The sequence below is a fragment of the Crotalus tigris genome, unplaced genomic scaffold (assembly GCF_016545835.1).
Source record: "Crotalus tigris isolate CLP2741 ecotype Arizona unplaced genomic scaffold, ASM1654583v1 scf7180000017658.5313226, whole genome shotgun sequence".
In the NCBI taxonomy this organism is placed as follows: Eukaryota; Metazoa; Chordata; class Lepidosauria; order Squamata; family Viperidae; genus Crotalus; species Crotalus tigris.
In genome coordinates this window covers 693,713-717,174 of record NW_024096545.1, presented here as the reverse complement: position 1 = coordinate 717,174, position 23,462 = coordinate 693,713, and the positions used below count along the sequence as shown (strand labels likewise).

The window sequence follows — 23,462 nt, the reverse complement described above, 5'->3', positions numbered from 1 at the left end:
TTTCAACATAATAACAGTTTAGAGTTGGTTCCTTTATAAATAAACTAAGGTCAAAAAAAAAAGATTTGTAGATGACAAATATTCTCTTTTACATATATTCTAATATACACATGCCCACAGATATCCTGTAATATAAGGCTCTTTTTCATGCAGTTAATAAATAAATAAGAATATAAATAGGAATAAATGTAACTTCATCTTAAATGTAGTAAGTGTTAAAATTTGAATACTGTATCTCCTTTTTTTTATTTTACCAAGGTTAGAAGACATGGACATCAAAGCCAACTCTGAGTGGCAAACAATTTACATTCTTGTAATTAAAGAAATAAAATAATTGAAAATATAAATACTAATTATAGTCTATACAACAGTCTATATAGAAACAGTCTATATCGCTGGCCTCAAATAAGAACACAATTCCTCAACTGAGAGAAACTATTTTAATCATTAAATCATTATTGCTAGTGGAGAAAGAAAATTATGTCCATGTGTTTTTTAATATGCATAATACCAAAACCAATTCTGTTCCCATTTGAATAAAAAAACACTATTTATGAACAGATTATTGCACTTTGGACTTTCATCTGATCTGGGTAGTTGATATAGTACAAAAAACTATAACCATGTATAAGTGAACTTGACCATTTAAATTAAAATAATGAAAAAGATTCTCAAAGAAATGTTTAAATGATTGAATTTACAACATAATGAATATCATGATGTACAGGCAGAGCTTTTAATATGCTGTTTTATCTCACAGTAATTATATTTTTGTATAGGACAAAATCTTCAGGTTGATTAAGGTAAAGGTTTTTGTAAATTGTACAGCTGGCATAGAGATATTTCAAATTCCCAATTTTACACACTTTAATTAAACTGTAATAAAGAACATGTGGTACAATGAACAAAATTTAAATTTACAGAAAAATGATTGTCACAATGTTTAAATAATTTATATTAAAACTTTTAAACAAGTAGATAAAAGTTAATACAAATTATAATGTCACAATATAGAGAAATGGAGTATGCTTTGAGAATAAGAGGCCTGAAGGAAAATATTCAGGAGAATTTGAGAGGAGAAATCGCAGCAGAACTGGCTTCTATTTTGGAAATTGACCCTGAAGAAATGTTGAAAGATATAGAAAAGATTTTTAGAGTTAATTCGTGGGCTGCAAAACAGAGAAAATTACCAAGAGATTTGGTGGTTTATTTTGCGAGAAAATCACTTTGTAATGAAATTATACAGGCCTTCTATAAACAAAGATTTCAGATTGCAGCTCAGGATGTATAGTTTTAAAGGAAATACCTTCTAAAATTCTCAGAAAAAGAAAAGACTTTGCTTTTTTGGCTGAAGAACTTAAGAAGTGACAAATTCAATTTAGATGGAATATACCTGTGGGGATAGTGGTGACTTACATTTGTTCACGATATCGTCTTAATGCAGTTTCAAAATCAAGAGATTTTTATGTTACTATTTTAAAAGCAAGTCCACCACCATCTCCAAGATCAAAGAAAGATGAGAGTAAGGCAGAAGCACAGTTGGCTGTAGGTTCAATGCCATCTTTGGGAGAAGAATTGTTGGTTGAAGCTATGCAACAGAATTTGCAAATAACAGAAGACCCAAGGGAACAGAGAATTACACGTGCTGCTTATAAACATAGAGAAAAATAACAACAACAGCAACAACAACAAAAGGCAGATGATGGAGGTTTACCACAGTCTACAGAGCCAGTGGGAGGAGCAAGACCAAAGAGGTCATCGACTGCAAATCTAGAGGTTTTGTTCCAAAGGCTTCATCCTGCCAAGAATGGCAAAGCTTCTAACCTGGAAAGTTAATGGGCTCAACTCACTACAGAAGAGAAAGAAAATCTTTCATTATTTGAAACAACACAGAAATGATATTATTTGTTTACAAGAGACTCATATTATTTCTAAAGATCAAAAATATTTGTTTAATCCCCAGCTGGGGATACATTTTATAGTGCCTGCTTTGCAGAAAAAAGGAGGAATAGTTATCTATGTGAGAAAGGAGCTTTCACCAAAATTAATTGATTCTGACTCACAAGGAAGATATGTTATTATTGATTTACTAATAAATGATAAGAGAACTCTTCTTGTCGGTTTATATGCTCCCAATCAACAACAAAAATACTTTTATAAGTTGATTCACCAGAAATTAACTTCTTTGGATTACAAGTCAGTTATCATGATGGAAGATTGGAATGGTGTTTTAGATTCAAGTAAAAATAAGAAGGGTTCCCTTAAAGTTTCTAATCATGCAAGACTTCCTAAAGCTTTTTTTGATTTAAAGGATGATTTGGAACTTAGAGATATTTGGAGAGAACGGAATATTGAGGAAAAAGACTTTACTTTTTTTTCAGATAGGCACCAATCTTATTCCAGAATTGATTTTTTTTTTTGGTTACTAATGATTTCCTTTCTAGGGTGAAAAATATCAAGATATTTCCTAGAATAATTTCAGATCACAGTCCTGTATGGTTGGAAATTTCATCGGAAGAAAGGATTAGAAGGTCTTGGAGGTTGAATGAGAATTTATTTAGATATGAAGAGAATATAAAGTGATGTAAAGGTTATTTAAAGGATTTTTTTGCTTGGAATATGAACAAGGGTACTTCGATGCCAATGGTATGGGATTCTTGTAAAGCATATATGAGAGGGATTTTGATTTCTATGAACAATGCCCATAGACGTAAACAGACTCAGAAACGTAAAGATCTTGAAGATGAGATTAAATGTAAGGAAAAGATTTTAATATCAAATCCAATGGACAATAATTTAAAAGTTTCTATTACTTTGTTGAAGGAGCAATTTAATATGTTATTAGCAGATCAAATGGCAACTAATTTGAGGTATGTGAAACATAATACATTTTGTAATGCAAATAAACCCGGTAGATGGTTGGCTTATCAATTACGTAAGAAACAGAAATCAAGGATTATAGATAAAATAAGTTATAAAGGTAAAGAAGTCTACCAACAAAATTTGATTAAAAAGTCTTTTTTAGATTTTTATTCAAAGTTATATGCTAGTGAAAGTATACAAACTTCAGATATAGAAAAATATCTACAGGGAGCACATTTTCCTTGACTTACGAGTGACCAGCGTGATGGGATTAATGGTTTAATTACCTCTGAAGAGATTATTTTTGCAATTAAACAATTGAAGGTTGGTAAGACTCCAGGTACTGATGGGCTAACAGCGATTTATTACAAGATGCTATCTGAAGAAATGATAGAATCATTAAAGGAACATTTTAATGATATTTTATCCGGAGCAGAGTTACCTCCATCCTGGAGAATGGCTTTCATATCATTAATTCCAAAGGAGGACCAGGATCTGTCCCAACCTAGAAATTATAGGCCTATATCTCTTTTAAATACAGATTATAAGATTTTTGCAAAGATATTGGCAAATAGATTAATGCGGGTTTTGAAACAATTGATTCATACTGACCAATCTGGATTTATAATGGGGAGATATATGAAAAACAATGTAAGACAAATTGTTAATTTAATAGAGTATTTGGAAAAGAACAGCCAAATCCCTGCTGCTTTAATATTTATAGATGCTGAGAAAGCTTTTGATCAATTAGACTGGAAATTTCTATTGAAAGTTGTAGAGGAAATGAATTTTGGAGATAAATTTTTGTCTGCTCTGAAGGCTATTTATCAACAACAATCAGCACAAATTATAATTAATGGGGGATTAACAGATGTATTTAAAATAGGAAAAGGTACAAGACAGGATTGTCCTTTATCCCCCTTGCTATTTGTATTAACAATGGAGATTTTACTTATTAAAATTCGAGATTCATCTAGATTAAAAGGAATAAAAATAAGTAAGATTGATTATAGGTTGAGAGCTGATGATTTGATTGTGACGTTATCCCATCCAACATATTCGGTCAAAGATTTGGTTGAAATTTTAGCACAGTATGGACAGCTATGGAAGGTCTCTGGTTTTAAGGTAAATAAGAATAAAACTAAAATATTATTGAAAAATATGTCTAGGAAGGAAAAAGATTTTATAGGTGAAACAACAGGTTATGAAATAGTTAATAAAGTTAAGTATTTAGGAGTCTATATTACAACATCTAATGGAAAATTGTATAAGAATAATTATGAATGCTTATGGGTTAAAGTTCAAAAAGATTTAAATGATTGGCAAAAGCTACAACTATCGTTACTGGGGAGAATCTCAGTAGTGAAGATGAATGTTCTACCAAAGTTTCTTTTTTTGTTTCAGATGATACCCATTTTAAAGAAGGATGCTAACTTAGATGAGTGGCAGAAGGGTATTAATAAATTTATTTGGGGTGGGAAGAAATCAAGGGTAAAGTTTAAGATTTTACAAGATGCTCGAGAAAGAGGTGGACTTAAAGCACCAAATTTGAAATTATATTATGATGCGACTACTTTAACTTTAGTAAGTGACTGGCTTAATTTAACAAATAGAGACATTCTTGTTCTTTTTTTTTATTGAAAATTTTTAAATTTTACAAAACAATACGGTTCCCTTCCCCGAGCCCACCCAACCCTCCCATGCCCTCCCCCGACCTCCCCAGAGCTGAATACAGGCTTAATTAATATTTTTTCAAAAAGTCTTAAAACAGATATAAACCATAAACAAATCTAAATACATTAATTAAACAAATTGTAAACTAGTTAACAATAATATATGTATAAAAAAACAAAAATACAAGGAAATACACGAAAATAGGAAGAAAGAAAAAAGAAAAAAGTTATAAAATATCTTAAATTTTAAGTATAAGTTATTGAAAAGCTAAATAATATTTTTTTATATCCAACTTATATTGTATAAAGTCTATCCATTTTTTCCATACCAAAAAATACTTCTCTTGCGATTGGTCTTTCAAGAAAGCTGAAATCTTTGCCATTTCCGCCAAATAAGAAACTTTAAAAAACCACTCTTGCAAGGTAGGCAAAGATTCCTTCTTCCAATATTGCCCTACTAACAACTTGGCCGCTGTAATTAAATTTAACATTAATATAGTCTCTTTGTTATCACAATCAGAAACAATACCTAACAAAAACAATTGTGGGGTAAATTTTACACTTCTTCTAAAAATTCTTTGAATATTCCACCATATCTTAATCCAAAAAGCTTTTATATTTTTACATGACCACCAGATATGATAATAAGTAGCATCCAGACATCCACATCTCCAACATTTAGGCTGTAAGTCAGGATACATACGAGATATTTTTTGTGGATCAAGGTGCCATCTATAAAACATTTTGTAAAAATTTCCCCTTAAATTTTGGGCTTGTGTAAATTTAACATTCCTCACCCAAATAATTTCCCAAGTATCTAATAGAACCGGTTCATCAAAATTTTGTGCCCATTTAACCATACATTCTTTAACTAATTTTACTTCTGAATCCAATTCTACTAACACCCCATAAATTCTCTTAAAATGGGTTCGTCTTTGATCTTTTATTTGTTTTAATAAATTCTCATCTTCTCTAAGCAAACCCACGTTACGATCTATCTTCCACCTATCCACTATTTGTCTATAATGAAACCATGAATAAATAATATTTTCTTGTATTAAATCTTCCAAAGATTTTAATTGCCAATTTTTACCATCCCATCTAAGTAGTTGTGCATAAGAAACGCTATCCATCTTGACTCCTCTCTTTATCCCTTCTATCGCATGCCCCGGTATAGCCCATAGTGGAATTTTAAAATCACTTCTATAATATTTCCTCCAAACCCGAAGTAAAGAAATCCTTATAATATGAGATTTAAAGACCCTATCAACCTTTTTATTAAAAATTAAATAGGCATGCCATCCAAAAAGTAAATCCCAACCCTCTAAGAGGAGTATTTCTACATTTGTTAAATTAACCCAATCACTTATTAATGTTAAAACCACAGCATCATAATACAATTTCAATTTCAAACAAGACATTCTTGTTCTTGAAGGGTGGGATTTATTATATGGTTGGCACGCATATTTAATTTTTGATAAGAAAGTAGATTGGGTCTTTAAGTCACATATTTTAAGATATGCTTTACTTGGAAAAAATATTATTATAAGTTAAATTATAAAATACTTATTTGGGGGATTCCTGGACATGCAATTCAGGGGGTTTCTAAGGGGGTGAATTTTGATAACATTTCATATAAACAATTACTATTTTGGTCGGGTACTGATTGGCAACTAAAGTCTTTAGATGTGTTAAGGCAAGAAAATATTTTACAATCGTGGTTTCAATATTTGCAAATAGTGCAGAGATGGACTTTAGATAAGAAAGTGGGAATTACTTTAATAGATGAAAATTTGGTAATTCAGATCAAGGATCAGAAATATGCCCATATTAAAAGAATTTACAATGAGTTAATAAAATTGGATTCAGAAACAGAGTTAGTAAAAGATTGTATGATTAAATGGGCCCAGAATATTCAGGAACCGATCTCATTGGACTTATGGGAGGTAATTTGGACCAGAAATGTTAAATTTACGCAGGCCCAAAATTTGAGGGAAAATTTTTACAAAATGTTTTATAGATGGCATCTGGATCCTAAAAAGTTGTCTTGTATGTACCCGAACCTGCAACCTAAATGTTGGAGATGTGGTTGCATGGATGCAACCTATTTTCATGTTTGGTAGACTTGTAAAGGTGTTAAAGCCTTCTGGATTATGATCTGGTGGAACATTCAAAAGGTTTTTAAAAGGAAGATTAAGTTTACTCCCCAATTGTTTCTTTTGGGAATGTTTGTGGATTTTAATGTTAAAGAAACTATTTTAATGTTGAATTTAATAACAGCAGCAAGATTACTGGTGGATCAATACTGGAAGAAGGATACTCTGCCTTCTTTAGAAGAATGGGTATTTAAGGTTTCTAATTTAGCAGAAATGGCTAAAATTTCTGCTTATTTAAAGGATCATTCACAAGAGAGATATTTTAATGTATGGAGAAGATGGATAGAATATGTTCAGAAGAAGTATGGAACTACAAAGTTTCATTTATTTTATGAGTAATTAATTTGTTTATAAATTTATGATGTTAAAGTTTGAAGAGAGTTAAGGGTTAATATGATTTTGTTCATTGTATAATTAGTAAACTTAAATAGATTATGTTTAATATGTTTGTATAATCCTGTACTTTACTCTGGGAAGTCGGGGGGTGGGGGGTGGGGGGTGGGGGGTGTATGGGTCAAAGTTTAAGTAGTTCAGATAAAGTAGAAATAGTTTTACCATATATAATATTAATGCTTGAATGTGGAAAAGGAATTGCTCGGGCATTTCCCCTGGACCGCATCCGGAGTGAGAAGAAGAAGGCGAGAAGTAAGTAGGAAGGTTGAGGAGAAGGAGGAGAGGGGGTGAGTGAGGAAGAAGAGGGAAGAAGTAAGTTGGTTAGAGGGTGGATGCGGTTTGGGGGGAAATGGGTGGGCAATACCGAAAGTGGTGTGTATCGATTTGTTTTATTTTTTATCTGAAGTATTTTTAAGATTGTAATGTATTGTAAAATTGAAAATAAAAACTTTTACAAAAAAAAAGTTAATACAAATTAAGAGAGAGTAAGCAAGGAAAAATAAATAAAAGAAAAAGCAAAAACTGTAAGAAAATTTAAAAAGAAAAATAGCAAAGAAACATATAAAGAAATGGTTTCTGATATTGTTTACAGCATTATAAGTAACATATATTTTCTCTCTCTAAAGTTACATCATATTACCTATAATCTATCCTGTCTAATAGTCAAAACCATAGGTTCATTTTGATCATTTTTATGCAAAAAGTCCACAAGAGGATTCCAGTACGCAATATGTGTTACTAAAGTCTTTTCTCTAATCAGATAAATTAATTTACTTATTTCAGCAAAATCTATCAACTTAAGTAGCTATTCCTGCATGCTGGATACTATCAAATCTGTGTGCAACTCTGCATACAATAGTTTCATTGCTATGATAATATATTATTCCAATTTTGATTGTAATATATGTTTTGAATTGTGAGCTGTCCAGAGTCATTTGCTGAGATGGCTGGCTATAGAAATCAATCAATCCATCAAACAAACAAAGAAATAAATTTTGAAATAAACTTTCATGGCCTTTTTCTAATTGCTTTCCCATTAATACTAAAAGGCTTCAATTTAATATTAATCTTTAAAATCCTCTGTATTAAAGTATGCATTTGGATAAAAAAAAATAGCTTTTTTCCATGTCCACCAAGCACAATAAAATGTCCCTTCATGTTGTTCATATTTCCAACATATTTTTAAAATTATTTTATACATTTTATGAAATGTCTCTGGTGTCATATACCAATGATACATCAGTTTATAAAAATTATGTTTGAAAACTTAACACAGAGTAAATTTCCCTTTTAATCACATATTATCCCATTGATCCATTGATATTTTAAATCAAAATTCTTAGCTCACCTTATCACACATTCTTTAAGCTGTTCTTCCTCTGTTTCTAATTTCAACAAAAGTTTATACATTTTAGCATTTACATAAGGTGACCAACCGTCCTCCTTTTGTAAGTTCTGTCCTCCCTCAAAAAGTGTCCTCCTACATGTCTTCCTTTTCGATATTTGAAGACTAATCTGCAGGGCTTTTTTTTTCTCGTAGAATGCTCAGAACGGCATTCTGGCACCTTTTTTTGATGGTTTTTTTTTCAACTTTTGCATGAGCTGTGCTACTTCCCCTATTGGCTTTCAAAAGCCAATAGGAATTGCTGCTGGGCACAATTTTATTTACAATATATTTTCTTCAATTTATTTGTGTCCTCCTTTTCATTGTAAAAAAGTTGGTCACCTTAATTTACATATTCATCAGTACAGAACTGTGTTTGCTGCATAGTCTTTTCATCCATTTTAAATATTTATTTATTTATTTATGAGACTTATATACCGCTTTAAGTGCAAGCACTCTCTAAGCGGTGTACACCAGTAAGCAATGTATATATATATATTTACATTGCCCCCAACAATCTGGGTCCTCGTTTTACCAACCCCGGAAGGATGGAAGGCTGAGTCAACCTTGAGCTGGTGAGATTTGAACCGCTGACCTGCTGAACACAGTCAGCTAAAGTGGCCTGCAGTACTGCACTCTAACTGCTGCGCCACCTCGGCTCTTAATATTAATTAATATTAATTAATATTTCAAATATTAATGGGGGAACCACTGATAATGATATCCTTCAGCTATTAATTCTGAGCAATCTTGGTGTTAAGAGTTCTGAGATATATGATAAAAGTAGGTCTTAGATTCACATATGTCAGATCCTTTCTTTAAAATTGCCAGATAGCATTTTTTTTACTAAAAACAAAATAAAAATAATTTTATTTTCAGATTGTACTAACAGCTAAATTAAAACAATCTGAGAGAGATGTATCACTGAAAATTCTAAATAGTAACAAATTTAAAAATGTAGATTACATGTGGTCTAATGATATATATTTTATTTGTTTATATCAGTGCCTATGACACCAGACAAGATTCTAAACCTATGCAAAGATCAAGTGAATGGAGTCACTCCATAATGTTCTGTCATAAGGATACCTAGGTGAAGATATTGTTTGATAAACAGTTCTAATTTTTTTGATGTTCTTGATTGTGGCCACCACAAACAAATGTCACAGATTTAAGGCTTAAAAATGCACTTTCAGTTTTATGAGTACCTGGCTTCATCTATTTAATTTGGATATACAGGAGATAAGATTCATGCTATATTTTGTCAAAGTTAGTGAGAAAAAAAATGGCCTTACCATCACAAACCAAATTGCTATCAACCCCCGTCCCCTATTTTCTACCGCTGATAGAAAAACTGATACCAAACAGATATCCATGGGCATAACCGTGGGAAATTAACCAGGACATTGAGTCAATAGTTCTTTCCTGTTTTGTTTTGTTTTGTTTTCCCAGTGAGAGCTAATCTAAATTAATATGTATCTTGCTTGCTTCTGAGCTATAAGCAGTTTTATCCTCCATGAATTTTTCTAATTCTTTTTTAAAGTTGTTCATGTTATTAACTATTATAGCTTATTATTGCAATTTCCATGCTGTAAAAGCTTCTCTTTATATATTCTAAATATCTGTATACACTTATTCTGTAATAAAAACACAAATTGTAAAAGGCATGTTTTACTCTTAATTAGTTTTTATTTAACATATTTTGTTCATTATATTTTGTTTAAAATAATTATTTTACTAATAACAAATCATTCATCCATACTTGAATGCTCTGTTTTCTTTCTTTAAATCTAGAAAATATAAAAACAAGCTATTTAAAAAAGAACTACTTGTCCGTAATACTGTACATATGAAGAAAATTACTTCTTACATCTTTCTATTATGAGAGGTTTCCAACTAGTACCATTTTATATCTTGTTTGTTAATCAATGTTAGTAAGACTCTATATCCTATCAGGAAATCAGTAAGCTAGACTCTCTTTTAAAAATTTAGTTATGGTCTTTATCATTTCACTTGAAAAAAAATGTAGCTAATATTTGTAATTTCCTAGAACTCCATAAATAATCAGCTCCTCTCTTCTCCTCCCCTCCTCTCCCCATCCATTCCCCTCCCCCCCTCTCCTCTGCTATATTAGACTCTTTCTTATTCTTGAAAATAATTGTATTTTGAGGATAGTCTTACACAAGCATTTGACAAAGTATTTAGCTAAAAAAAAATTTCCCTGAAGAAGTGCTGGCATGCTCTATATGTTCTGCAGTGAAAATATTAAACAGTTTTCTTCTGGTTTTAGAATAGAATAGAGCTAGAAGGGACCTTGGAGGTCTTCTAGTTCAGTCCCCTGCTCAATCAGGAGAACCTATACCATTTCAGACAAGTGACTGTCTAACCTCTTCTTAAAAATATCCAAATGGTTGTCCAGTCTCTTCTTAAAAACTTCCAGTGTTGGAGCATTCACAATTTCTGGAGGCAAGTATTATTTTCAGTTGAAGAAAATTGCTGGACATGACAAAACTCAGGGGAACAATAAGAACTCTATATACTACCAGAACTCTTGATTGTTTTGACCTTTAACTGGGCAAACAATCATACAGCAACATTTTTTGAATCTAGGTGCCTCAAATGGGATAACATACAGAATGTATGCAAAATCCAGGACCCATGACTCCTGAAGGAATAAAGTTTGAGAAAGCTGTGGTTGCTTCAGTGCTCTACTGGCAACTGCTGAACTGCTGCTGAGGTCATGTGATCTTCATTTTCAACATTCTATGACAGTTCTCCAGTCTCACAATTTTTCAGTTCCTCCCCAACCTAACAGCAGCCACTTACCAAGCTGGCAGGAATAGCTAACACTCCAGAAAACAGGCTTAAGATACAGAAGTATCTTGACAGACTTAAACATTTGGACTATCTAACACAGGGGTGTCAAACTCAATTTCATTGAGGGCCGCATTAGCATTGCGGTTGCCCTCAGGGTGTGTGTGTGGCCAGAGTGGGTGTGGCCTACTGGGTGTGTGTGGACAGAGTGGGTTTGACCTATAGGGTGGGCATGGCCAGCTCTACATCGTTCGTGTCAAGAGTGCCTGTGGAGGCCTGGGCAGGAGTGGGGCAGATCTGAGGGTCTCTGGCAGAAGGTGGGGTGGGACCGGGACAAGTGCCAAGGCATGGTCCACTGGAGAAGCCTCACTGTCTGTTGAAACCCCTCCCCTGGAGCACATCAAGACGGATATGTGAAGTAGGCGAGGGCCATTTACTGGCCTCTTCCAGGTGATGATGTATTTCTTCATTCCTCACAAAGGGTGACACCTCCCCAGCATGCACCCAGGGGGTGGGGCTGACACAGCAGGGGCTGGTTCCTCACTGTTTCCAAATGGCCTTGTGAAGCTAAGACTGAATGCGTTTCAGCATAGACGCCCACCACAAAATTGTACTTGGCTCCTGGTCGGCCTGGAGCCTCACTGTTTCCAGGATGACTTCGCGGGTTACATGAAACCACTTCACGGGCCACATCCGGCCCTCGAACCTTGTGCTTGACATGTCTGATCTAACAAAATGAAATTCAATGGTGAAAAAAAGTAAGGTTTTACATTTTAGACACGAAAAACCAAATGTACAGGTATAGTATTGGTTGTACTTGGATCAATAGTAGTAACTGTGAGAGAGATTGTCCTAGTGGACAATCACTTAAATATGAGCCAACGCAGTCCTAGGCTGCATTATCAGAGGGATAGAATCAAGATCATGTGAAGTGTTAATGTCACTTTATAATGCCTTGGTAAGACCCACACTTGGAATACTGCATCCGACATTGGTTGCCACAATGTAAAACATATGTTGAGATTGTAGAAAAAGTTCAGAGAAGAGCAACAAAGATTATTAGGGGACTGGAGGCTAAAACATATAAAGAACAGCTGCTGGAATTGGATATGTCTAAGTTAATGAAAAGAAGAATTAGGGGCGACATGATAGCAGTGTTCCAAATCTAAGGGGTTGCCACAAAGAATAGGGAGTCAAGCTATTCTCCAAAGCAGCTGAAGACATTACAAGAAGCAATGGATGGAAACTAATCAAGGAGAGAATCAACCTAGAACTAAGTAAAAAAAAAAAAAAAACACTGACAGTTAGAACAATTAATCAGTGGAACAACTTGCCTCCAGAAATTGTGAATGCTCCAACACTGGAAGTTTTTAAGAAGAGACTGGACAACCATTTGTCTGAAATAGTATAGGGTTTCCTGCCTGAGCAGGTGTCAGCGCTGTGACACAGGGATTGGACTAAGGTTCAAGGTCTCTTCCAACTATGTTATTCTGTTCTGTTATTTTGTTACCTGATGGGATGAGAAGGGAAAGGAAGGGAAGAAGGAAGGGAGGAAAGAAAGAAAGAAGGAAAGAAGGAAGGAATATTTCTGAAACTTTGTGCAACAGGGCATAGGTTGTCTAGTACATCATAAAATAACTGTAGCCTACTGTATGTTAGATTTTTGTCACATCTTTCTTTCTTTCTTTCTTTCTTTCTTTCTTTCTTTCTTTCTTTCTTTCTTTCTTTTTCTTTCTGAAGGGTCAGAGTACGGAAGAATAAATTGCCTGGATTTACCAACAATCAAATAAAGTACAGCTGGGAATTTTACAGCAACCAAAGGGAATTTAGCATATAATTTTCACAAATTGTGATGTGATTTGAGTACTGAACTCTATTAACCTCTTTTGAAAAACATGACCTGTTTTTTTAACCACAAACTTTGATTATATCTAAAGCAATTTTTACTATGCCTTAAAACTTGTTTTTATTGAAAATGCAAGTCTTATAATATGTTTTCAATAAAGATCTGGTATTTACTTCTAGCTTTTCCTATTGAGATTACTTTTCCCATTCACTGTGCTTATCCCACTACTGTATAGCATATGGGAATAAATTTTATAAAATTATATTGAATAATGGAATAAATTTATCATAATAAGTTCCAATTTCCCATATGAAATATAGAATATAAGAGCTTAAGATTTTAATCATGATATGCTTATTTTGAAATGTATTTCTCAGTTGCATTTTTGTCACAATAAATTTGAGAAAGTAAAGGCTTAATCACATTCATTTGAAACAAGAACATAAGGATTTAAGCAAATCAATTTTGCAAAAAAACCCAAAACATTTAAGCATTAAATGATGCAACTGCTTTCAAGGTACACAGAGGACATAAATCATGGTGTAATTCATGCAGGGGGTTGGACTAGATGACCTCCATGATCCCTTCCAACTTTACTACTATTACTATTTTATTTTTTTATTTTGGAGTTTGTTGGACTAAAAGTGCTATAATTCTTGTCATAGGTCAATTATTCAAAATAATATGATCAAAAAATTCATAGCATAGCAGGACTGGTGAACCAGAATGTTGGTGAGAGAATTAGTTTTGGAAAAAATGGGGTAATAAGCTCAGATCTTTTTAGCACTGTTTATATGTGATTCTCTGATCCTGGGAACAAAGTTTGATGCTTCAAAACATTGCAGAACAGATGGATATTTCTGTGATTTCAAACAGGCAATTATTAAAACAAGATTCTATTAAACGGAAGATTAAAGGCAATAGGGAGGCTCTTTCTTAACATATTTACTGATAAATAAAGAGTACAATATCATACATCAACTTGCAATATATATTAATATTTCACCGAGATTAATAAAACACAATAAAATATAAATATTAAAATATCTATATTGAAATACCAATGTCTAGGCCATCTAACCATCACAGCATCATTTATATGAAAATAAACCAGATACTGAATTGCTATATGCCCACAGTATATCCATCTTGATTCCAGGAATCTGTATTGCATCTCTTTGCTTATTACAATAATCCTACATAATTAGTTTCTTCAAGAATCTTTCAGAAAGAGTGAGAATAATCTGACCAGCAGTTTTTCTATGGTATTCAAATCTGCATTCTTACTAAGTTCAATACTCTTGAAATTGTTTAACCTAAGTTTATGGGAGCTATTCTTGCATTTGCAAAATGTATTGAGAATACATTTTACATTAGGAGATGGGCTACAGCTTAGTTTTTTCTCATAAATTTCATTGTTTTTTCCCCTCATCAGTCTGGTTCTCTTAGTTCTTAGAAATCAATCTCTTAGTCCTTAGAAATCAATCTGACTTAAGAAAGCTATTGACAAAATCATTGATTGGGCTTTTCTATGGAGAATTTCTGCTCATTATGCTGTGAAAGTTCCAGAAGTGGATTCAAATAATGGATCTCGGACATACACCTTTAGTCTCATCTGAGCCTAGTATCTCTTCCTATAAGTTAGGGCAGGGTCCCCTGCCCCCAAGTCTGTGGACCTCTACTGGTCTGTGGCCTGTTGGGCCATGCAAGCGGCAGGCAAGCTTGGGAAGTTCCACTTGTGCAAGCAGCGTGCACATGCACAAACCACCCCGTCCCCTCCCCCTGCTGACACTTCTGGTCTGGGGAACCAGAAAGGTTGAAGACCACTGATTCCTCCAAAAGGGTTTGTGTGGGCCTCCTATTTGTCATCTATTATAATATGAAATTGTACAGGGCTTTTACTTTAGTCTGGCTGAATGCCCTGCTTTTTGCCATCTTCCTTGGATGTGCAAAGGATACTCCAGGTAGAGAACACAACTACTATTTATTGCTCCTCTTATCTGACAGGACCCCAGTTTTGTGCCTCTATATACATTATTTGCTTTACTTGTAGTTGAGGATTCTGATTATCATTTGCTTACTTGTATTTCATGTTTTTTTCTTGAAATTGTTATACTTTTATCCCTGTACTTTTATGTTATATATATTTCATTCTATTTCTTGAAGTAAGGATGAGTATATTACCCTTAATATTTATATTTATCCTTATTTCTTGTAAATTTATATATACATATAGTCCTTGACTTACCACTATTCATTTAGTCATCATTCAGAATTACAACAGTACTGAAAAAAGTGATTTACGACCATTTTTCACATCTATGACTGTGGCAATATCCCCATAGTCACATGATCAAAATTCAGACATTTGGCAACTGGCATGTATTTAGGATAGTTGCAGTGACCTGGGATCATGTGATTGCCTTTTGCGAACTTAACAACTATTAAGATTTACTTAACAACTGTGTTACTAACTTAACAACTGTAGTGATTGGCAATTATGGCAAGAAAAATTGTAAAACGGGGAAAAAACACTTAACAAATATCTTCTTAGCAACATAAATTTGAGGGTCAATTATGGCTCTATGTCAAGGACTACCTGTTCATGTATTTATATTTACTTACTGTTTAGGTTTTCTATCACTTTTTTGTGGCCTCATGGCCATAATGAAGTTATTTGATTCTGACCTTGCCAAGATTGTTTGGTAATGGAAAATAACTAATATAATCTGTAATTTATAATAGCATAATTTGTCAGTGGATTGGGAATATTGGTGATAATCACTGAAACTTTCCAAAAAAGCAGTATAGCAAAAGCCCCAATGCTCTCAGGTAAAAGCAAACAGACTTATTTTTCAGATCAAATCTATTGTAACAAGAATATTAAACTAGTATTTGACTTCAGCATACAGTGTGGGAGTGATACTTCCCATGTTATTATAGTACAAGACAATTTTATAATCAGACAAACTTTGACTCTAAGAAAAAGTGGATTAAGATGATACAGCTAAAGTTGAAGATATGATTGATTCAATTTAATCTGGAAGATCTGCTATAATTTGGAGCCATTCCAACTGCTACTGTCTATGGCTGTTTAAACAATGTATCATAGCTTTTTAGTTTATTTATCAGTACTTGTGGGTAACAACATGTTAAAATGACAAGGTCCAGTAGTAGTAGGTGTTTGTGAATATTTCAAAATTAACTAAACTTAAAACAATAAAAAATCTATGAAACATGCATTTGTAGGAGGTTTTTTTTTATAAGAAATACAAAATAGGATTAGAAGTCTAGGTTGAAGGCAGCATTGATATTGTAAGACATTACACTTATCACATGGCATATGATGATCCAATTTCAAATAGTAGTATTTGGCTTGTATGTGTGTTTATTATACTGATTTTTAATACCTTCCCATGCTGCTCTTCTGTCCACTAAAATATATAATAACAATAGAAGATATACTTGGCAAAATATAAATTAAATGCTATTTTAATTAAACAATTTGATTGTTGTTTAGAGTTAATAATTAAAAAATAAAACATAAAAAATAAGTATAATGATAGTATATAATATAATACCTTTCATAAGATGTCCATAGGTGCAATCATGCTAACATTGAAGGGAGTCTATATAGACAGCAGACATCAGGAAGAATTGTAACTTCTTGAACTGGAATAATCAAAAGCTATATAATAGTAAACTATACTATATCACATATTTTGATACATTCAGATTCTGAATAAGACAAAGGAGATGTAGATAGCATGTGATCTTGCCATCATGGATGTTGAACCAATTTTTACTTTACTACTATTTGTTTTTACTTTACTACCAATTTCGAAACCAGTTGTTACTAAAACATCAGTTCTGAAATATTGTTTCATATTAATATATGCTATTAATGATCGTAATTTATTGCAGTACATCCATATTGGTATAGTTTTGGAGGATGGTAAGTTGTAAGCAGTAAGGTTGGCAAAAGGACCGAAAGTCCATTGTCTAGTAAAAAAACAGGAGGAACTGGCTCAGAAGTGAAACTTCCATGACTGTATGCCAAACCCATTATACCAGATTTGATTGTTCTCTTCTGCAATAACAGTATCTGCCTCTTTTCTTGTCTGCAATAATACAGCTTGGTTGGGTTTGGGAAGCTTCTATTGTTGCTGAATGAGAGACTGAGTTCCTGAAAGTCAATTTTTTTTGCTGTGTTTTTGAAATCGGATGAGTTCCCAAATTTATCACATATTGCAATATAGTGTTTTTAAGCATGTTTTTAAAAGATAAAATACAGTGAGTTTTTAGAAATTAGAAGGAATATTTTTCTAATATAATGGACATGTAGGTGTAGATATCAATTGGCATAAAATAAATTGGTATTCATTAGAAATATACAACATAATAAATTATACTCTGTAGTAATTGAAGATTAACTTTTTTGCATTGCCAACTCCTATAGGGTAAAATTAAATTAAACAAAGGTGAAACATTTTTACTCTTGTCTTTACATGGAATTCAACATTTACTGAGAACTATTTCAACAACTGGATATACAATTCCAATGATTCTTGTGTCACAAAATAATGCACATTTTTTGGATTTATTTTTATTGACATGATTTTTTAGCTTAAAAGCAGGGTTTTTTTTGTCATAGAACGCCTAGAATGGAGTTCCTGCACTTTTTTGGGATGGAACCTTGTAGGGTAGGCAAGGCGGGTTGTATGACGTGTGTGAGTTCCGGCATCTTTTTTTTTTTTTTTTTTTACAAAAAAAGCACTGCTTAAAAGTAACTGCATCAGTGGGATTCAGCCAGTTCACACCATTTCGGCAGAACCAGAAGCTAATTTTTTGTTGCCCAGGCCCAGAATGGACTTCCGGAAGTGGATCCACACAAAAAAACGGTTGTTCACATATTTGAATCCCACTACTGAATTGCATCCATATAACAACACAAAAACAACAGCAATAATAACTATACCACAAAACAAAATAAATCATTAATATTTTTAAAAGGTAGAAAAAGCAATACTAGTTCCTAATTAGTAATAAAATATGTAGTAAAATAAAAGGCAAAAGAAAATAATTATAATAAAATACAGTTTGACTGGCACTGGAAAAGCAACCAGCTAAGCACTTTAAATTCATACAAATTTATGTTAGTAACAAATCTTAAGAAGCCTAAAAGTTTCTGCAGTCAAACTACAAACTACATTTCATTCATCTCAGGCTTCTCAAAAAATTCAGATTTCATTAATGCTTTCTACAAACTTGGGATTTATTTTAATGTACTTATATATGAAATTTATATGGCTGCCCATCTTAAGAAATGTCTCTGGGTGACAATCATATATTTTTAAAAAATAAAAAAAATTGACAGAACACAAAAAGCTAAAGTATCTCACACTTTATTTACTTATTTGTTTATTTATATATAGAGAGATTTATAATATGATTTGATTCAAACAATGTGACTCTGGGTGGCATATAACATAAGCACACAATAATGATAATAGCAATTATTATAACAGTAATAGGCTCATAGCACATCATGTTTAACTCTACTTGAAAAGAAGAAAGTATAGATAAGTGATGTGGCAATACCCGGGGATAGTAGAATCGAAAACAAAGAATTAGAGATCACAAAGTATCAAGATCTGAAAATTGAAATTGGAAGATTGTGGCATAAAGTGGCCATGGTGGTCCCAATGATTATTAACATACTGCTTGCCATAGCAAGAAATCTTGGATGATACTTAGAAAATCTGTGCATTGATACAGTTTCTGTCAGTCAAAATGCCACTCAGCTTAGATATGTTCAAAACGCCACTCAGCTTAGATATGTTCATATACTACTATGAAACATTATAACATATTAATATTGATGAATATTAACACCAACGCCAGATAAAGAATTGGCAGCTATGATTTCAGAAATACCTTGAAATTGTGAAGGAGGACGTAATGTTCTGTACTGAAGAAAATACAGTAATGATAAGGAAATGTCATGACTGTTCTTGAAAAGATTAAACTTCTCAAATATGTATGGTCTCCCATCAGCATTTCTCTCATTAATTGGATAGTTCCAAATGAAATTATAGCTTTCTAGACTGAGCAGAAACTATTTAATATTTTGCAGAATACAACTTCTTAAAACTCATTTTTGTCTTTCCCCCCCCTCTCCTTTTTCAGCAGATGGATGTACTGACTGGTCAGTGGATTACAAAAAGTATCAAGTCTTAGTGGGAGAACCTGTTCGTATAAAATGTGCATTGTTTTACGGATATATAAGAGCAAATTATACCATCGCACAAAGTGCTGGACTCAGTTTAATGTGGTACAAGAGTTCCGGACCTGGAGATTTTGAGGAACCTATCGCTTTTGATGGAAATAGAATGAGCAAAGAGGAAGATGCTATTTGGTTTCGTCCAACACTGGCACAAGACAGTGGGCTTTATGCATGTGTCATAAGGTATGTTTTAACCTTTTTCATCAGCAAGAAGTACATAAACAGTATTTATTTATTATTTATTCTTCTGTCTAAATCATTTTGTTTGCAAACAGATTTTAAACAGAAACTATCTTTATGATGTTTATGTTAAATGGAAAAAATAGTTTACAAATGTATTTGGTCTGTATTCAACTACATTTATATTCTAGAAAGCATTCCCTAATGAGTTGTTTTGATTACCCTCTCTTTGAGATTCTTCTTGTTAACAGAAGTGTGCATTGGTATGTTGCATACTGTATCTCTTAGCTGGTAGGGTATGGTTCACAATACAATGGTTTTCAAAGTAGTTTATATATTAAAAATCCTTGTTTGCATAGCATAGATGAATTTCCCTATAACAAAACTGGACTTCTGTTATGACTTGTGGCCTGAAAAGGTCAAAATTGATCAGTTGTGTTCTTAGTATTAACAGACAATTCTTCATAAGTCATTGGTGTGATTAAAGCTAACCTAGTCTATTCATTTTCTATCTTATAAAAAGCTTTATGTGAAAGCTTTCATTTATGAAATCCATGATGAATGATGGAAGTCAGTATTTACAGTCTCATCTTGTCACAACCATAGCAGTTGGAAGACTTCAGCTTGCAATCTAAGAGTAAATGGTAAAGAACATGAATAAATGAAATGAAAGAGGAGAAAAAATATGTGTTGTGTGTATGTGAATCTAAAAGAAAGACAAAGGTTTTACCAGATTTGAATAAGGAGTCTTGGATCTTGTGGAATGAGTTGATGAAAACATGAAGTTAAGTATAGTCTCTACAAAAGGAGAGACTAAAATGTATATTTAAATATGAATTGGTGCCATCTATGCTGTTGTGGGTATGTATAAAAGTATGAATAGATAAGTTTGTGACAGTTATATGTGAAGAGTTAATATGAACAGTGATAATGGAAGAGCTGAGAATGATTTTATGCAAAATGTATTGTTTGGCAAAATATGTTCTCTAATAAATTGCACAAATAGATCTTTTGAAGTGAAGCGAGAATGTTCAGAAACTTGAGAGTTAACCTTTAATACACATGCATATATTCCCAAACTAATATATCATTTTTATAGTTTCTGCTTTTGAAATACATATTCATCTACTTCGGTTTATTCTCTAACACAAAAATTATTCATACTGAGATATACTTTTCTCCCTGTGGAGAAAACGGACACCATCTGGGCTCCCTCTTAGATTTTGAAAATTATCAGAGAACACAGAATTAATTTAGAGAGAGGTTAAATGATGCACATAAAAATGCAGGAAAAGTCTTGCAGAGAAAATGCACAGTTTATTACTAATGGCTTGAAACATTTTGCTTATTGCTTTTTGCAGAAAGACCATAAAAAACTGTGATAGCTCTTCATTGACACATATTGTAGATAAGATGCAGTTACCTCCATATTGCAGGATCCACAACAAATTAGAGACCTAGAAGTATAATATCCATTATTTAAATTGTCTGGTTTCATAACCACAATAAAATACAAACAGAAATAAAATCATATTATGTTGTATCTCTCGAATATTTAGCTTTTGGTAGTAATAATTTTTAAAATGTTATTTTCTCCCTTTAAGCATCAGGCCTCATTTTTGCCTCATTATGCACTTTATTATCCATGGAATAAATATTTATTTTGTATTTACTTTTAGATAGAAATACAACACATGAACATAATCTAAATGTAAATAATTACTTAGGTTTGGACCTATATCCTAAGATATTAGGAGACAGAGATACACCAGCTAACATTTATAGGGAATTTATCTGCAGTATATCTGTGATTTTAGTTTGTTGAAAATGCTGTATAGTTTCAATCATTTATTCAGCACTATGTTTAGAGATATACTGAGCATTTTTAATCATTACACACTATGAAAGGCCTCCTCTAGGCTCCTTTTCACATGTAAATTGTACTTCCAAACTGTGAAATATGTGTGAGGTAACAGATTATCAATTGTTTCAATGCAGGACATAATTAAGAAAATTAACATATTGAGCAAGCTATATTTATTAACAAGTAGCAGAAAAATATTACACACAGGACTCTTTGCAAGCTTAACCATCCTCATTTTCCAAATCTAAGCTGGCAGTCAAGATTTTTTTTTTCAATTAATACATTATGAAATCGCAAATGGTAAAAATCTAATGGTCTTGTCCAGTGGTAGAATTCAAATAATTTAACAATCAATTTTCTGCCCTAATGATGGTTTTAAGTATAAAAAACCATATACTGAAAGGTAGTTTATTATTTAATGCATTTAATACTTAAATAAGAACAATAAAAGAGATACACAAAACTAGATTATGTTGGATTGGATCTTATATTTTTTGGACCAAAAGATTCATTAGGTCTTATTTTGGGGGGATGTCTTACATTACAGCAGGTGGCGAGTGCGCAGGGGCAGGGCATGTGATGGCAGACCAAGGCCAAAGCGCTGGTAGAGCACCAGAGGTCATGAAGGGTACTGAAGCAAGTCAGTGTCCTGCCTGCAGTGCCCATACCAGTTGCCCCTTCCCTGCCAGAGCCAGAATGCTGCTGTGTTTACCATAAGTGCAGATACCGGTAGATGCCGACCTTCCCTCTGGCGGGCCTGGGCAGCTGCTAGAGCGTGAAGGGCCCATTTCAGTGCCTGGCAACATTAGGAGGTTTGCCCTTTCACATCCCTTCCAAGCCAGACTGCTGTCTCTTTTGGCCACCTGCAGCTCTGCCCACACAGCCATCAAAGTGGCAGGTGGAGTGCCAGAGCTGGCATCTGGGCGATAGTGGGTGCTTTCCAGCTCTGTCACATTTCTATGCCGCTGCAGAACTGGAGAACTTGCCCCACCTACCATCGCCCAGATGCCCTCCCTTCCCAAAGCATGTCTATGCTAACTTTCTTTCCAGCTCTGGCATGTTCCTCTGTCGTGTTCCTCCACCACCGTGTGCAGTCCCACAAACAAAAGAAGTTTGTGTAACTAAGAAAAAAAAGTTCAATCAACCAATTCCAACTTCTCATGGAAAAAGAATTTGAGAAGTTGGAATTGATTGATTGATTGAATTTTTTTTTTTAGTCACACAAACTTCTTTTGTTTGTGCGACTGCACCCCGCAGCAGAGGAACACGACAGAGCTGGAAAGAAGATTAGCAAAGAATTGCTTTGGGAAGGGAGGGCATCTGGGCAGTGGTGGGTGGGGCAAGCTCTCCAGCTCTGCAGCGTCAGAGAAATGCGATAGAGCTTGAAAGCTTTCCAGCTCCAGCACTCCACCTGCCGCTTTGGTGGCTGTGTGGGCAGAGCTGCGAAGAGGGCTCAGAAGGGGAATGAAAGGGAAGAGGGTGGGTGGGCAGGTGATCGGGGATCTGTCCCACTCCACCCCACTTGTTCTGTGGCCCCCAATGCATTCATCCATCATATTCCTCTGCCACTGTGTGCAGTCCCACAAACAAAGTTTGCCAAAGTGGATCCTGGACTGCAATATGTGCTGCAATGGAAGTGGAGCAGCTGGTGCGAGGGAAAGAGTAACTGGGAGAGGAAAGAGGATTGAGAAGCAGGGCCATCCTGGCCCACCAGGCACCGAAGCACCATTGAAAACAGCAGAGTTTGTGTGTGCGCCTGCTATACACTTGCCCCATATCAGCCATGCTTTCCACACCTTGGATCAACTGCAGTGCACCATGAAAAGCATGGCTAATGCCAGACAAACATGCATCAGGTAGACATATGGACTCCATTGTTTTCGGTGGTGCTTCTCACTCGGCCACTTTTTCTCTTTCTTCTCCCAACTCCTCCTTCCCTTGCATTGGCTGCTCCACTCCCCATCTCTCCATTGCAGCACACATTGCAGCTCGGGATCCACTTTG

The 23,462-nt window shown here is 33.8% G+C and overlaps 1 protein-coding gene across 2 annotated transcripts in view; it reads left to right on the top strand.

The window, feature by feature from the left end:
• Positions 1 to 23,462, top strand: part of IL1RAPL1 (interleukin 1 receptor accessory protein like 1) — an 877,062-nt gene that overhangs the window by 419,164 nt on the left and 434,436 nt on the right. For both annotated transcript variants that reach the window (XM_039335732.1, XM_039335731.1), the window contains exon 3: positions 19,318 to 19,597. In XM_039335732.1, coding sequence (XP_039191666.1) covers positions 19,318 to 19,597 — 280 coding nt within the window. The remainder of the gene's footprint in view (positions 1 to 19,317; positions 19,598 to 23,462) is intronic.